We start from the raw sequence: 17,188 nt of genomic DNA on the forward strand, positions 1-17,188 counted from the left end.
ATAGTGAAACTAAAGTTGTCAAATAAAATAGACACATAAATGGCTTGATAAACCCTTCATATGACAGCGGTTGAGACTTCTCACCATATGATCACTGTAGTAGCGCGAACCAGTCTCGTGCTCCGGGGAATTTCCCGTCCACGTGTCTGAATACGCGACAGAGGAGGCGGGATAAAAACAAAGTCGGCCATTGGTTGTCGTGCCCCGAATGGAAATCACTCTTAAAGGGACATGCCCTGCCTCCGCCGAGAGTCGGTGCAGTCGGAGGACAGAAAAGCGGCCGCCTTTAAAGAGGGTTTATTTACTAATTTTGCCCACCACGCCCCGGTGGCGGAGCCGAGCTGACGTCTGTGAAATGAAATCAGCTTGTAGCAGTTTTCCTCACAGAATGGAAGTAGTCGTGGAGCTGACAAGGACTTAACTCTCTCGACTCAGCTGGATATTGAACTCATTGCCACTATTTTTTTTCTGGGTATAATCGTTACAACGAAGCCTATCTTTTTGGTAAGTTTCTCAGAAAAACAAACAAACAGACAGACAAACAAAAAAACATTAAACGTCTTTCTCCGGCGTACGCTTTTAGCCAGCTAGTCGGCTTTAACGCGAGATAACATCCGAGCAACAAACAACGTGTCGTGTTGTTGTCGCTGGAACACGCGCAACAAATGTGTGTCGTCTTATGTTGTGAACATTAATCGGTGGGAACGTCAAAAACGTTCGTACTAACAGCAGCTTTTAGTTGGACTCTGTGTCATTCATACGGCACCGGTTTGAAATATACCGGCTTTCCCGGCTTGCGGAGATCAGTAGGTGGACGGGTTTTAATTGTGAGCGGCAAGTGAGCCACTGTCACGTTTAGATACTTTGTAATGGTGATAGCGGTTTTCTCCCACAAAACAAAAACATAATTTACGCGTGTAAACGTGTTATTGCACATTTTAGAAGACAAACATTACATAATTTATTCATTTTCTGCATTTAAATAACATGACAGCGCGTGCGTTTGTTTTTTACGTTTTGTAACATTTGACATGATTAAAGTTTGTAACGCGCTCTTTTTACCGACAAAAAAAAAAAAAAATGTCGCGAGATTCTGCCGCCGCGTAGAGCTCGAGGGGGCTGCGTGTCATTTAAGATCTTGTGATAAACTCGTATAAAACTCAGCTGGTGTAGTGTGTGTCGCTTTATGCCGCTGGATAGAAACTGTGTCAGTTGAATAACAGAGCTGCCGCACCACCACCACCAGCTCTCCCTCCTTCCCTTTTGTTAAGAGCTATTTTATCTGCAGCAGGGGGAGCCACTGCCTGACGCAAACGCGCAGCTCGCTGTCTGGTCAGTGGAGCACTAGTATATCTGAAATTAGTTTTTTTTTTTCTTTTCTGAGTCCTTGTTCTTACTCTGTGTTTGTCAAAACAAAGCATTAAGCGGTTTTACACACAGGGTTTATTGTGAACGCACACAGTGTATCGTGAGGTCTGGGCATGCTAGAGACCGTGTTGGGTGAAGAAATGAAAACTCCTTCTTGGGGAGCTGGCAGGCTGACAGACCAGGGCAGGGAGAGTGGCTTAGGACTTTCCTCAAAGACTGTCATTACCCTTTTGCTGTGGACCCTAATTTGGAAGTGTGGTAGTAGTCTAACCCTGTATTACAACTCAGCGGTGACTTGGGGTTTCGCTGGTGAGGCAACTTGAATTTCACCCATATTTTGATAACTCCCTGACCCACTACATGATTCAGGGTTTAACTGAGTGCATCGTTGGCAGTGAAGAGACGGCTCTTTGAGATTGTTGCCTTACTGTGGTTTAATGACTGATTTGAGCATTTTATCATTCTTGTCATTAAATATCCACTGTAATATCAGTGTCTGGTATTTACATGCACACTGAAACCTGAAGTGGTTTCTTGTAAAAGCACCAAATACTGGCGAGGCTGGTTATCGCAGGACAGTAAATTCAGAATCACAACCCCTGTCAAGTCTCTCTCATCTGACCTTGTCAGCCTATCTCTCTTTTATGTAACTGTGGCTCAACTGAGCCGCCTGACCGCAGTGAATTGTGTGGTTCCAGCAGAGTCGTTTGTCTAAATGAGCACTGAGCTCTCTGCCGCAAATGAAAGCGGACCGTTTGCTCATTTTCTCCACCTCAACTTATCCACTGTGGTTTTATTGATTTGAGGGCACTCATTATAGGACAGACAGGTTGTCTATAATGATAATGAATGTTTCGGAGGAGCGAGCGAGTAATGAATGCATCTGAGATCATCTCATCAGCCCCGGCGTGGATTTATCCAAGGTTGCCATCGTTAGTTACGAAGCTCGGAACGCCTTTGATTTATACACTTGTTGCAAGACAACGTTCTATATTTAGTGGTAACGTTTTATTGTCTTGCCTTTTTTCCCTTCAAGGCTGCTCATCTAATAGTGCCCCCGTATGGACGATGAGGAGGATGATGTGTTTGAGCCAGACCCCCACTGCTGGCACACAACATTCAGGGAGATAAAGTGTGAAGACCGGGGCACTCAGACACCTGGTCCTGCCCTGGTACCAAACAACGGCATGCTGCCCTGTGGAATCGCAGAAGAGCCCAGACCACTCTTCTACGGTGAGTCTGTCGACACACCGTGTTTCAAAAGAGAAAAGGGAACATTGCCTCGATAGCTGGTGTTATAAAACCGAAGCATGAGCGCATAATGTGAGAGTCGCTGTGAGAAACGGGTAACAGTTTTGCTGCACTGATCTCACGCCTGGCGCCTGGTAGTCGTCATCGCATTTGCTTTTATGGCCTGTGTGCAGTGTACCCAGCTGCTTTGCCATTCAAAAGGCGCCAGACTGGCATTGTGACTGAAAGGATGTGATAGAAGTGCTCACCTGCGCAACAACTCTCCAGGGAACTGATTATCAGTGACAGCGAAGTTGCGCTGGCGCCATATACAAGTAATCATTCCGAAGTAGCTCCGCAACAACTGGTTGACCCTAAAGTCGTGGGAGTTTGAGCGACTTATGTAAACAGTAAATGAAATAAATACAATCGTGGGCAGAACCGAGACGTCAGAGAGAAACAGTCAGCAGCTGATCTTTGTACCTGTAGTAAAAAAAAAAAAAATGTGTCATTGCTGTGCTTAGATTACTGTGCTGAACACTTGTGTTGTTTACAAAATAATAAGTATCAGTCTTGGCACTCAACAGGTAACGCAGGTTTTCGATTGCACTTCCCAGCGCGCTTTGAGCTCATCGCGGGCCACGAGGCTAGGCAGCGAGAAAGCGAAGAGGATCGAAGCGGTATGGAGCGGCGGCCCCGGCAGCAACCTGCTGCGCGCAGCATGGAGGCCTGCATTGGACAGAAACTCCAGCTGATAGGAGACCAGTTTCACCGGGAACACCTGCAACTGGTGAGGACGATGATGCATCCCGCCGACTGCGCAAACTCGAGGCGGGCACCTCTGCGTTTGATGGCAGTAAAAAAAAAAAGCACGAATGACCGATGATACCTGCCCTGTTGTAGTCAGATCAGGTTATCACTTTATTGCCCCACATTAGCTTTGAGGGCAAATTTGACTAATAGATTGCAGCGTGTGACTGCAATTAGGCAAATAAATCTCTTGCCCTTTTTTTTTGGAAAGCCTCTAGATGAGACACGGAAGCAAACTGGCAAAATAACGTTCAGTAAAGCCTCGGAGATAAACTCTTATACAAATCACTTTCATATCAGAAGATAACAGAAAGAGATCTACACTGGTTTCTGTTTAATCAGCATCATCAGTTTGTTTGATTCCACTGGCTGTACCGTCGCAAGTAAAGTACTTGTCTGCTGTCATCAAACTAGAGGTGATTGGTCTCAGCGTGTCAGTGTGAGGAGGGCGTTTACAATGTCACAGCAGAGAGAAAAGTGCAGTCCACACACTAGTAACACCATCTGCACGTTTTTTAAACCAATATTTGGATCTCAAGTGGATCTGACAGAGATTAATGGTGGGTCAAAAGTTTGCTCCACTTTATTGTGTTTGCTCCATATTTGTTTTGGAGAGGCTGTGCACATGCAGAACTTCAGTGCTTCACCCCCCTCTTTTCCCTCAAGCCAAAGACACTGCAGAATCAGGACGGCCCTTCCCCCACTTCGCCAACCCCAGGCCCTCCCCCGGCCTCCTCTTCCTGTTTATTTCTCTCTCTTTCCTCCTGTTTCCTCAGCGTGCTGTGGAGGCAAGTGGCATGGAGGATGCCTGGTCTCGAAACAACACACTGCGGTCAGGGTGACAGTGTCCACCGAGTCGGCGTTGTTGCCTCGACGTGACCGTGTTCGTGCGTAACTCCCCGAGACGCTGTTATTTCTCTGACTTTAAAAATACACATACTCACCCCTGGGAAGCTTTCTGCCATATTTTCTTGCGCAGGTAGTTGGCAGTCTAGCACACACATGTATTCGCACGCGCACGCTTTGGCGCGCCCGCACGCACACACACACGCGGCCGAGAGAAAAGCAGAAGTTGCACGAGTAGGTAAACATGTTGTAACCCGAAGCTCAGCACGTGAGCCCAGAGGGGAACAGCTGTGGTTCCAAGGAGTCTCCAGTCAGCCCCTTCCCTCTGCAAGGAGCGGCCACAGGGGACACCCAAATAAGAGGTCTAAACAGATGTGGGCAGTGTGGGGAGTAAGGTCCATAATAATGCGCGTATATGGGGGGTGGAGGTTTTGAAGTTGAACCTCAAATGATGAAGTAACAAGCATGTTTAGTTGTCTGAAAACCTCCCTTTTGAGACGAGGAAATCAGATTCTACCTGCCCTGCGTGTCTTATGTATATTTTTTTTTAACTTCACAGCCTGAAGTGCAAGACAGTTTCTGATTTTCTCATGCACATTTATCAAGCACATGTTATTTATACCCTCGCAGCGCGGCATGACTCACGTATCGTGACACTGGCACCGACACCCACAGACAACCTGACGGTCAGACAGGAGGTTGGCTGTGATGTGTGTGTGTGTGTATGCGTGGCCGGGACCTATTGACGCACAACGGAGGCAGGCCTGGGTCAGGGGATGAGGAAGTGGCTTGCGCTCTCTTTTGCTGGTTGAGTAAACAGCGGAGGACAGTCAGAGTGAAAACGGCCCTGCGAACCCACATCCTGAAGAAATACGGAGCATGATAGTGGCTGAGTAATAAAGAAAATGGTTTTGCCTACATCAAGAAGAGTCAGGCAAATTGCGACTACCCAGAAATCAGCACGGCGGCTGTCGTCTCGCAGAACGCGTCCCCGCTGCTATATGCCTGTGAAGTTTTTGGTTTTTTCGAATGCGTGATTCCAATCCAGCCTCTGTAATTACTATTTCTGGCTCTGGTTGTGTAATTCATTGTATTGTGCGTGCGTGTGCACATGCTCATGCATGAATACACCCATACTTGTTTTTCTGCTTTTTCGCAGTCTCTCACTTCTCACTATCACACGGTCTGACAGTCAGTGCAAAAAAACTCTCACTCAATAATGGTGTTACTGTTCGTCATTTCACACTCCCGTCGCCTCCCGTCAGTAGGTCAATTTATTAGGCGAGTTACCCGGCGCAGACGCTCGTCCCCGAGCAATTCAAGCGCCTTTGACTGCCATCATCTAGATGGATTTGGGGAGCGGTGCGACCGCGAGTCTTCTCCATGGGAGCCCGTGGCCCCCGGCGAAAGGAGGGATTAGGTAGCGAAGGAGTGCTGGCGGATGCTGACAGATAAATTGCTCCTCAGTCAGAGAGGGCTGGAGGGGACTCAGAGGTCCCCAGAGGATGGCTGACATTAGCCGGCCCCCGCCATTTGAGACACCGCAGTAATGACAGTCACAATGGCAGGAAGACGGCTCCAGCCCGCGCAGGGCAAGGAGCGGAGTTGGGTTTCATCCCCATGTTTTTTTAAGAGAGACGACTCCCGGTGCTTTCGATGGGAGGTGTTGAAAGCTGGGTTGAATGTCTGCCGTGTGTGTGTCTGAGTGTGTGCGTTTCGCACGTATGCAGTGTTTGTGGCTTTATCTCTTTACTGCTCTAGTGAGGGCACGGCACTCTCTCCTTTCAGCACTTGTAAAGGGGGGGAGGGGGAGGGGGGAGGAGGAGGAGTGGAGTTGTGCTGGAAATGAAAACAAATCATATTCACTTTTCATTCATTGTTCTAAAAAAAAAAAAAGGAAAAAAGAAAACAGGTGATGAGAAGGTCATTCATTTTCTGCTAACTAATACGACGGCTGTTTGTTTGCGTTCTGTTTCCGTTCCCCTTCTCTCCTCGGTGATATAACCATCCCTGAGCTTCTTGCTGCAGAGGCTGTGTCCTGTTTGGTCAAGCGATAAGGCAGAGCTTCTGAGCAGCTGGCTTGACAGACAGTCTGCACGGGTCACTGATAAAGCACATCGGGATAGCGTCAGAGTGACGACACAGAGAATCTGGATAGACTCTGATGCCCCGCTGCTGACTAAATTTAGAGCCGGCATCTTATTTTGACAGTTGGTGGTGTGACTCATGACTAACTCTTTTTGTCACCCTTGCTCTCTTCCTCCCTGCGTTTGTCCTCGCTCAGCCTAGCAGAGATGAGTCAAAGGTTTACAGATGCATTGTGTTTCTGACTGTAAAGTCTTGTAGCATTATAAATCCCTCAGTTGAATTAACGTCTCACCTTTTACTTTCTAATATTGAAACACTAGGTAGCCTTTGCTTTTACAATATGTAGACGCAATATGCGCATAACTGCACACATGCAGTCATTTTACCTCCCTCCTCTTTCATCACAGAGCTGTAACTCACTCTAGCCTTTAGTCCTGAATTCAAACGACTACAGGCATGGCGGCGATTACCAAGTCCAGCCTCGCTGGCTGCCAGAGTGAGTACATTCACTTTGCGCTGCGTATAAATATCGTCTATGTTTATGTGAAACAGACATAATGCTGTTATTAAGTCTTTATGAAAATATCCCCAGGCAAGGTTTTAGACACAGCGCACAACCGAGAACTTCCCAGGAGACGCTGCTGTGTTCGAGCTCTTATCTTTTTTTATTTTGAGAAAAAAAGTGAGCAAGCGACTGGTAAGTAACAGACACACACGCTGGTTGGAACCTGGCGAAGCTTATGCAACACCATGCAACGCTCGCCGCGAATTGATAAGAGTATAGAAACCCTGGGGCTTATCACAGTGGCTGTTAACTAGGTCAAGGTGTTAGACACCACGTTAAGTCGTGTGCATTTCTAATCAGTGCCCTTTAAATGTTTTACCTTTTGTAAACAGAAACACATTGTTGCTAAAGAGAGGTTTACAGCCCCGACCCTGAAAATAGCCGCGGCGTTATCGGACGGAGCGGAGCCTGCCTTTCGTCTGCACATGTGCCGTCGGACTACTGTACCTCTCTCATGCAGATTCCTGTTTTCCAGAGACTCCCTGCCTCTCATCAAAAAGCCCCTAATCCCATTTGGTGCAATTATCTTATCTCAGCTTCTCAATGGCAGAAGATAGCATTATCCCCCTAATCGCACACAATCCAATTGGCTGGCGAACCTGAGAGAGTCTCCTCCTGGGCCGCTGCTCTCTGCCAGCTGGTTTGGAAGAAAGTGTGACGGCGTGGTGTGTGTGTGTGTGTGTGTGTGTGTGTGTGTGTGTGTGTGTGCGCGCGTCTATGGCTTGGAATGTCTGTCGGGGAAGCTCACCTTGTGCGGGGATCCTGCACACAAAGGGAGGCCTCTCTAATAAGCGCTGTCGCGGACTGTTGTGAAAATATGAGCGTCGTTACGGCGTCTGGTTTTGTCTCACCCTCCTCTCATTTGACGCTTTTCACTGACAATCAGTATCCATCACAGCCACCATGAACTAAACCACGCAGTCAAAACCCACACCAATGACTACTTCTTCTAGCACCGTGTTTCTTACCGTCGCGCGTTTGGTCTTCATTTGTCGTTTCAGTATCATCGAAACCAAAGGAACCAGGGCCCGCTGTGGTGGCGCCTGGCCGCAGCCATGCTCAGCCTCCTGTTCGACCGGGGCGTCATCGCCGGAGGAGGAGGTGGTGCAGGACGGAGGTGAGGGCGTCCGCCCCCCCCCCCCCGCGCCCCCGCGCGCTCGGCTTTCTCTTCATCTCTGCGAGGACGTGGACTCCTAATGGCACTGTCAAATCTAACACGGGTCTGTTTGGGCGGAGAAAAAGAATGGAGACTAATAGGTCACCGCGGGACGGAGACAACCAACTTTTATACAAGGTCGTGCGTTTTTTTCTTTCCGAGAAGATGCCATGATGCTCCCGAGATTCCTCTAAAAAAAAGGACAATGTTCATATTTTGGCATACGTGCGGTGTAGTAGTTTTGTACAGTACATTGTTCTCGTTAAATTTTTTGCACTTCAACATGTAACCATCTTTAATGACCTCCACAGACCCTGGGAATGCCTTATTCAGTGTCTTCTGCCAGAATGAGTATTGAGACAGGCGCGATGAGGTGGTTAGGAAATGAAAGCAGTGTGGTGAGATGTTTTTACTCAGAAGCGTCCCAGGCGACCAGTCGAGTTGATTTACTAACTTCCAAAGAGGCAACGTCTCAGAACAAAGCATTTTGCACCTCACCTCAATGGAACAGTTATTTTCTTCTTACTTTATTTCTTCTTTCACTTTCTGTATTTTTCATTTCTCACTCGGTGTTTTCCTCTGTGTGCTTTTTAAATTTGAACTCTCCTCGTTTGAAAATACTGGGAACAAAAGTAAAGTGGGTGAAAAAGTCAGCACGCTGTGAAGTGTTATCTAAATATCACATATGCACACGCAATTCAAGTCAAACCTGTGTGTAAGTCATGTGCTATATGTCAAACATTAGGTACTTTCTGAAAGTATCGGGGCGGAGATACGCGACATCCCCGCCTGGTCCAACAGGCCTGGTGAGTGCCAGCAGACCTGCCAAACTGCAAAAAATGCCAATGAACTCACAAGACCAGTGAGCGGTGACAAACAGCCTCATTGTGGATAATTGAAGCAGTGACACTGGGACTGAATGATTTGAATTATTGACATTGGAGATGAATATTAAATTTGTAATGGGTTCACGTGTGTGCATTTCTTCCGAACTGCCATTTTTATCAGTTCTGCAAATGTTACACATGATTAAATTAATACATAAACCTTAGGTTGAGCCGTTGAGATTTGTACTTTCTTGCATCTGGCGAGTTGATCTGATGGTTATTACCTGCTGTTTATCTCTGTGGGTATGTGATGTCTGAGATGTAGCACACTGATATTTATTTAGAAGTCACAGGGTGCTTTCTTTTTTGTGCATATAGAAAACGATTGAAGGTCTAAACGTGCACTATATCAGACTATAACAGTCAATCACATCAAACACTGTTTAAACTAAAGCACTCTTTCCACCACTCCCCCCAAAAAACATGATTTCCCCCGGTATTCTGTGTTTTCCATTTGGCCTTGTTCCCGGTCTCGTTCTCCGATACGAGATGCCCATTTATTATTTTTTCGTCGTGTTTCTTTTAATGTGATTGTTTTCAGACCTCCATGCCCTTGAAGTGGAGCCGCGGATCCACTGTTTTTGCACTAGACGTACACCCTTCGAGAGTTCAGACAGCTACCGAGCTAACCCTCTGTCCTGTATGAAGGTTTTTCAGCCAACGGCTCGTTTTCTCGCCGGCCACATTTCAGACGCAGCCGTTCGCACGTTTTTCGAGACAAACAATCAGCGTCGCGACCCCGACTGATTGGGATATCGGTTCTGGAAAAATTTCACGCGCCAGTGTTTTCGGACTGCGGTTTTATCGAGCAAGAGGCAGAGCCACGCGCCTCGACTGAAAGGTTTTCCCCCGGTTCGCTTTTCACGGCTCCTGCGTGTGTGTTCTGAACACCAAACAATATGGCGTAACCAATCTGTGAAACAGAATCTCCTCCTCTCAGGCTACCTTTATGGGCTTTTACATCATTCGATATTCTGTTGGGTGATCTTATATTGTCTTTGGTGCTCGGATCGAGATGATGGGACGTTTTAGCGCGTTTAACCACCACTGACTCAGCAGACGAACACGTCTCTGAAACTAAAGTGAAAAAGACTGTTATTGTTGTTGAAATATGAATATGTTTAAAGACACTGTTGAAGATGCTGTTTATGATTTTTTTTTTTTTTTTTTTTTTTTTTAATTATTATTTTATTGCTGAACCCAGGCCAACTTTTTGGACCCAAGGAGCAGTACATATCAGGGGTCTGTAATTATTTGCTCCTTACAATGTGTCAAGTTTATCACTGCATAATTAGGGATTTCAGTTATCTCTCTCTCTCTCTCTCTCTCTCTCTCTCTCTCTCTCTCTCTCTCTCTCTCTCTCTATCTCGAGATGTCTCAGGGACAGACTTTGTGGGCTACTGGTAACCTTGAGAATCTGTTACACGGTGAGAAGAAGAACAGCGTCACCACCCATTTATTTATGTTGATGATAACGCCTCTTGAGGTCTCTTATTTTCACTTCGCTAGAAATCCACCTTGGGCCATTTCTCAGCGCGTGTGCGCGCACACAAACACACACACACACACACAGAAAAGGTACAGTCTGACTGAGGAGTCTGAGGCTGGCTTGCTGGCTGTGGTGGCGACGGGAGCTACTGAGTATGTAGTCACAGGCGTGTGAGGTGCACTGAATGTGGTTGTGGTTATAGTTTCCTGCGGATCCTGAACGCTGAGCCAGTCCTTGTAGCGCCCCGTCTCACCATCGCCTCTCGACTTCCTCTCTATGCTGCTCCTTCGTTACGTGGACATCGGTTCATTTTCTTTGTAATTTATTTTCTTCCACTTCTTTTTTTTTAATTTTTTTTTTATTTATTTTTGGTATATTTGCCCATTTCTACTGTATACACCAGTGTGTGCAATTATTTCTTTTGTTATTCCTTCGGTCTTGTATATTCTTCAGTCGCTCGGCTCCGTTGTGCCTCGCAAGTGCTTCATGTCACACTAAATTCTGCTATTTTGATATCACTCGCGGCTCATGGGCTGCAGGAGAACGCCAGCGCGAATTCACAGTCACAGATCATTCCCGCGGCGGCGGCGGCGGTGGTGGCGGCGGCGCTCTCCTCGCCGTCCCTCCTGCTGCTGCCGACACGAATTCAGCTGCCGCTCTTTGTGACGGAGTAAACTTTAAACCGCCTTTCAAGCCCACGCGGGGTCAGTGTTTGATACTCAAATTATAGATTTTGGGTGTTTCATTCTGAACGCTGTGATTTTCCAGGGATGGGCCCGACCAGTTCAGACGTTTTTTTTTCCTTCCCAGATCACCATTCGTCGTGCGTAGGTTCACAATATGCGGTTTAGAAGAGCAGTTTAACATTTCAACAGGTTACGACCCATCCCAGCCGTCGCTGAGGATGCACATTTCTCAAAAAGGTTGCCTTCTGAGTCTCCTCAAGTCGCAGGATGTTAGCTCATGTGTTCACAACTCTTAAATCTCAATCATTGTGTTGTAATCGATATGCACTGGAAAGTACTTTGTTTCTGTAAATCCCATAGGTCTCTTATCTGTTATGTGTTAATGTATAGTATATACCCTGGATTGTTCTCTTGGGCTAATCTTGCCACGCGTCAGCCGTATATATCTGTGCATTGACCAAGTAGGCTCAGGTATGACGGCCTGTTTGATTTATTGGAAAGGGAAACAAGCCACCGCGGTGCCCTGTATGATTTTATTAGAACGACGTTCCCAGTCTGCCCTCATCACTTTATACGTGAGTGCGGAGAATCCCGAGAGCGGGATATGTATTTTACGGAAACCGTCAAGTGTCTTGAATTTTGTAGTCCACTTTATATAAATTTGAAGGGTTTTTTTTGTTTGTTTGTTTTTTGTTTTTGAGGAAGGTTTTGATTTTCTTCTTCGTGGTCTTTCTTAACTTTTTTAAATTGTATTTTCTTAAAGAAAATGGGTCTGCTTTTATAAGGACAGATCGCGCTTGTAAAATAATTTTTAATACGAGTAGGATCCCTTTGAAGTCCACGAGATCAAGAGCATTTTTTTTTTTTTTTTAACAAAAATGAACTTGCAACATTCCTTGCACAGTTTACCCTCATGTCCACACACACACACACATACGCGAAAACAAGCTAACCAAAATAATCCATTATCGTCGTTTAATTTGGCTCGTGAGCTTGTAGCCCCACTTTGCAGAACAGATCAAGTGTACATGTATTTCTAAGAAAAAACAAACAAACCCTGGAATATGCCTTTAACTGCTCAGTTTCAACGAAGTCTTGATTATCACACACTCTCTGTATACCAAGAAATGAGACCCAGCGAAAATGTAGCATTTTTGTAAACATTGACTGTGTGTTTTCGAGACTCTACTGTGCACTCATTTTTGTGTTTATATATATTTTTTGGTTGTTGATATAATATTGAAGTAAAGACAATTTGTTATGTAGTGCAATATGCTGTACATACAGAGCTTTGCTCTACAAATCTTTTTTTTTCTGGATTTTCTTGTTGTTTATTGGTACTTTTTTCAATAAAAATTTATTGAAGGTGTCATGTTGAGTCGAGTTTTATGTTCGGATGACCGCAGTGGGATGTTCGGGGCTATTTTATGCTCTTCATATTTATAAAACATTCAAACCTCCACATGGTTCTTGGAGAGTATTGTATTGAGTGAGGAAAGAGTTACAGAAATAAAGCAAACATGCACCGTTTCATTAAAAGTGATAACCGCTAATTATCACTTCAACTACTTCTTCTAAACTTGCTCAAAAAAGTCTAATTCCCTCCTTTTCTCCGCTCCTGCTCCTTTGAGTCTGAGCTTTTATTTTAAGAACCCCTGTATTGTGAAAGTGAGCCGCGATGGATTAGCCAAGTGCCTTAAGCTAGCCAGGCATGTGAAGCTGGCCAGGCGTTTGGCAGAGGCTGTGCCCGTCGTCATATCCCTCCCGCTGTTAGGTCATTAATTTGTTGGGAGCAGTGGGGGTTGCAAAACTCTCTAATAACTGCTGTCTGAACTCCACAGATACACACACACACACACACATGCACTGGTGCACACAAGCAGGTGTTGCGTGGCAACTGAATGAGCCCATGTAAACAGCAAATGAGAAGAGTTACTGTCACATCCTAAAAGGTTAAGGCCAAACCTGCTGAGCCTGCAGATGAGTTAGACTGCAGCATGGATGCCCTAAAGACACGGCGCTGACTGAATTGCTCCTGACGCATGTAAACATTACATTTGAGTGTCTATTACTGGTTTGTGTATCGTTCAGAAATCAAAAAAAAAAAGTTTCTGCGCTCGCCAAAGCAATCGCTCCCCGAGATTTAGTTTCACGCTCTTTCAGCGGAGCAGACGGCGCGCAGCCCGCTCCCTCGGGGCCGACGCGTGGCACTCCCATTGTCAGACATGCAAGGTACAGTTTCACGACTCACCTGTTTGGCCGCTCGCAGCGAAAAGCACTCCCTTGTCTGTGGCCCCCTGACACAAACACATGCACGCACAATGAGTGCGCCAGAGGATGTGGTTGAAGCAGAACAACAGCGCCTATCCCAGTCATGCTCGGTTTAGCGTGCACAACTGTTCATGTGCTCTTAATCCTGCGCCTAAGATGTTTTTAAGTGTAGGAACTCCGAGCCTAAATAGGAGCTAATTAACTGCTATTTACACAACTGTCAAAACATATAACGATCATATGAGTATAGTGCCCGGTGTCATCTCTGCAGAGGGGTGTTGCTTGCTTTTTTTTTTTTTTTTTTTCTTTTAGCAAATTTGAACCTGAAAGCAGCTAGTATGTCCTCTGTCTCCCCGGTTGTTTACCTCAGCCTCATGGCTCCTATGGTTCTCTCCTCCAGGATCGCCACTTAAATGGGGAGAGCATTGGCTTTCCCTGGCCCAAACAATGGCTCCTCTGTTCCCCGGGCCTGGCCGCCCGCTGAAAGAGACACCCATTAGAGAAGCGTCTATCTCTGAGGTCAGGCTCAGGGGTCACGCACAAGCACGGCTCTTGTTTATGTCTGCAAAGCCAACCAAAACACTGCAGCCCACGTCGTTAACTCCTACTTGCCCGGCTCGCCTCGCTCGGGGCGGACTGAAGAGCCCTCTCTTGTTTGGGCCAAAGCCACCGAGTGCAGCGGATTCGGCCGCAGCTTTCGTGCGTCTCCCTCAATCTACGCAAAAGTGATGTGTCACTAAGTGAATAAAGCAGCTGCATTAGAGGGGGAGAGAGAGAGAGCGACAGCGCGCTAGCAGCGGCAACAGCTCCTGCCCCACGCCACAAGCTGCAGACGGCTCGGCAATCAAGTAGCTCCTCACACACACACACACACACACACAGAGGCAGTGATCACATGTGCGCTCACCCTTTCATTGAGCTGTAATTGAATGTAGGAATAATTTGAGGAAGGGAACTGAAGTTAATTTTAATGAGTCCTAATTGCATTAATGCCCCTGTGACGCTTTTAATTTGAGAGAAACAGAAAGGGTCGTGTAGCGACAAGTCACAGCTCAATGAGTGGTTTTCATCTACTCTCTTTATCTTTGCATCTACTGTTATTACTGTGGAGGCTCTGAGTCACGGCCCAGAGTCTCCAACCGAGGTGGGCCCTCAGACACACCACTGGTATCATCTGACAGTTGTTACTGCGCAAAATAACAGAGACATTGTTAAAAAGTAATAATAATCATCATGGATTGACATGAATCTTGGCACATCAAACTGACGTCTCGGCTGACTTTAGTGTTGGTTCATGCGCCTGGGATGTGTCCCGTCCCTGAGATTAAGGTTAAACACATTTGTTTGCACTGCTAACATTTTGCCAACACTGGTGGCTAGTGCCAGTTTTCTGCAAGTCAACATACAGATGTGGTGTCACTAAAAACGGCTTTCTAAGAACTATGGTCATCCTCAGTTCCTACAGGGGTGCTTTCCCCAACAGTTACAGGAACTCTTGCGCAATTTGTAGTTCTGCAGCGCGTTGACTACATACCTATCCTACATCATATGTAGCACCGCCTACGTGCACCTTCCTAGAAGTGCAACTATGTGCCAATGCAAACCATAATGGCCGTTACTGCTCCAAAATGCATTTCCTCATTCGCGTGACTCAGCAGCCGGACAAAGCGTTAGACCTCCTCAGTTCAGGCTCTTAAACAACATCTTCCCAGACATCTTCTACATGGTCTGTGCTGCAGTGATTAGCCTGTAGTGAAACTGTTTATTCACACTTATTACCTTCAACGTGAGCCACTCAGTTCCACTCACCGTTGCATGAAGAGCAGAGTGGAGCGCAACGCATCTGGCCAGTCACCGCCTAGTGTTTAGACGGCGCAATTACAAAACAAAACCACTCCCTCCTCCTCCCCGTGAATGTCCTTAAACTCGGGCTCTTCTTCAGTGTGAAGACTTCAGCGCTAACACCTCCAGTCGCTGTAACAGAAAATGCATCGGCATGGACGAGTCCGCCATTGAGCCTTCGCTAGCAATGGATGTGAATGCACACTGACTTATGTAGAGTTACCAATAGGAAGACCCGAAACAGCGGCACTATATGATAAAAAATAAAATAAATTGACTTAGAACTTTTATTTTCACTGCTAACATTTTACCGTTTTTTTTTTGTTTTTTTTTTTTAAATGCTAGTGACTGGTACTTCTTTTCGGCCTATCCACCTACAACTGTGGCACTAATGTTTACTGTCGTGCTGCCCGAAATAGCCAGTAAAAACAAAGTTGCTTACTTTGTTTGTACTTGCAACAAGCTCTAAGATCTACTGTTATCCTCACTTCCTATGTGGGTGCTTTCTCTGATAGTTACAGGGACGATGAGAGAGATCATGTGGTGTGAAAGTTAACTTCTTAATTGTGCAAGTAGGTTGACACTTTGGACTTTTTTTATTGAAAAGTCTGCTGAGATAATGGAGGGAAAATTGGTGAAATTCATCCTCAGACTTTCCAGCTAACACTGTCGTCAGGGCAAGTCTTCATTGATCAAAAGTTTTAATTATAAAGAAGTTACTTACATTCCCGTTACCGTTAAGTGGAGTTTATGCTTTTGTGGGACTAGATGCCATTACTTGTGCACATATGCGACACCATTATAATATAAACGTATAATGTATAAACGGCACCCAAATACTAATCGGCGCTGTGTCTTTCCTAAACTTTCCTCAAAATGTTCCATCTTCATTGATCCTAAACAATCAATTTGGCCGCACCAATCACAGCTCTTTAATGTCGCAAAGACGTGTAGTTACAGTAAATGAGCCTTATAGGCGGTTTGGGCTTCTGCGCCATTCGTTGTTGCTACGGCAACATCCCACACACTGACGCGTATTTCCCCAGAAATGTAACTACTCAGCGCATACTGAAAGCGATGGAGGAAGTAGAGACAAAAATGAACCCGACTGGTAAAAATAAAAAAGGGAGTACAAGCTAGCGTTTTTCCAAAGCGCGCCAGAGTGATGAGGCACGAGTATAAATGGCCGTCCAGTTCCGCAGCGCTATAAAAGAGCCTTTAGCTGTATGCCGCTTTGTGCGTTGTCATTCCCGACCGTCCGTGACCCCCCCCCTCTCTCAGCACTGATTAGCAAACTTTAACCCTGCTTTTCATCAACACGTTGTCATGGACGTTAGCACAAAGCTGCTCCCCGAACCTCCCGACAGAGCTGCCAGCGTGGCTGTAAACACTTCAGATCTGCTGATAAAATTCTTTGCAACAAAACACATGTATCTGAGCAGAAAGTTCCGTCACCCTCACGAAGACAATAGAGATGATGTCTGAAGGAGTAAAACCACCCCCTCACCACCACCACCACCACCACCAGCAGCCCCCACTCCCCCCTCCTATTTCAATACTGACAGCACCAAAACACTCAGATGAAAAACACTGCTCCTCATGAAGCTTTATAAATCTGTGTACACTCGAGAAAAAAAAAAAAAAAAGAAAAAGAAAGAAATAAGAGAAGACTATAAAAATAAACTCCTCTTAGTCGGGGCAGGAGAACACCGCTGTCTCAGCGTTGAATATATTTGAACACTTTCCATTCTTCTTTCCCCCTCTCTTTACGCACATCTGGTGCTCAGGCAGGCAGTTGTCATGGGAATAAGCAGCTAAGCCAACAGTGTTGCCTGTCGCTGTGCGGTGGGGGGAGCCCGAGCTGATCGGGAGCGGTGGGGGGAGAGGGTGGGGGGGGGTTCAGCTGGGCATGCTGTGGGCGAAGCAACTCAGCAACCATTCCCGACCATC

At 46.2% G+C, this 17,188-nt stretch overlaps 1 protein-coding gene across 1 annotated transcript; it reads left to right on the plus strand.

Moving 5' to 3' along the window:
• Positions 1–335: 335 nt before the first annotated feature.
• Positions 336–12,494, plus strand: bmf1 (BCL2 modifying factor 1). The gene is made up of 4 exons (XM_047611962.1): positions 336–504; positions 2,405–2,601; positions 3,186–3,388; positions 7,909–12,494. The coding sequence occupies exons 2-4, from the start codon at positions 2,430–2,432 to the stop codon at positions 8,026–8,028; spliced, it is 495 nt and encodes a 164-aa protein (XP_047467918.1). The 5' UTR covers positions 336–504; positions 2,405–2,429; the 3' UTR covers positions 8,029–12,494.
• The last annotated feature ends 4,694 nt before the right edge of the window (positions 12,495–17,188 follow it).

Source organism: Mugil cephalus, chromosome 17, assembly GCF_022458985.1.
Source record: "Mugil cephalus isolate CIBA_MC_2020 chromosome 17, CIBA_Mcephalus_1.1, whole genome shotgun sequence".
Taxonomy (NCBI): domain Eukaryota; kingdom Metazoa; phylum Chordata; class Actinopteri; order Mugiliformes; family Mugilidae; genus Mugil; species Mugil cephalus.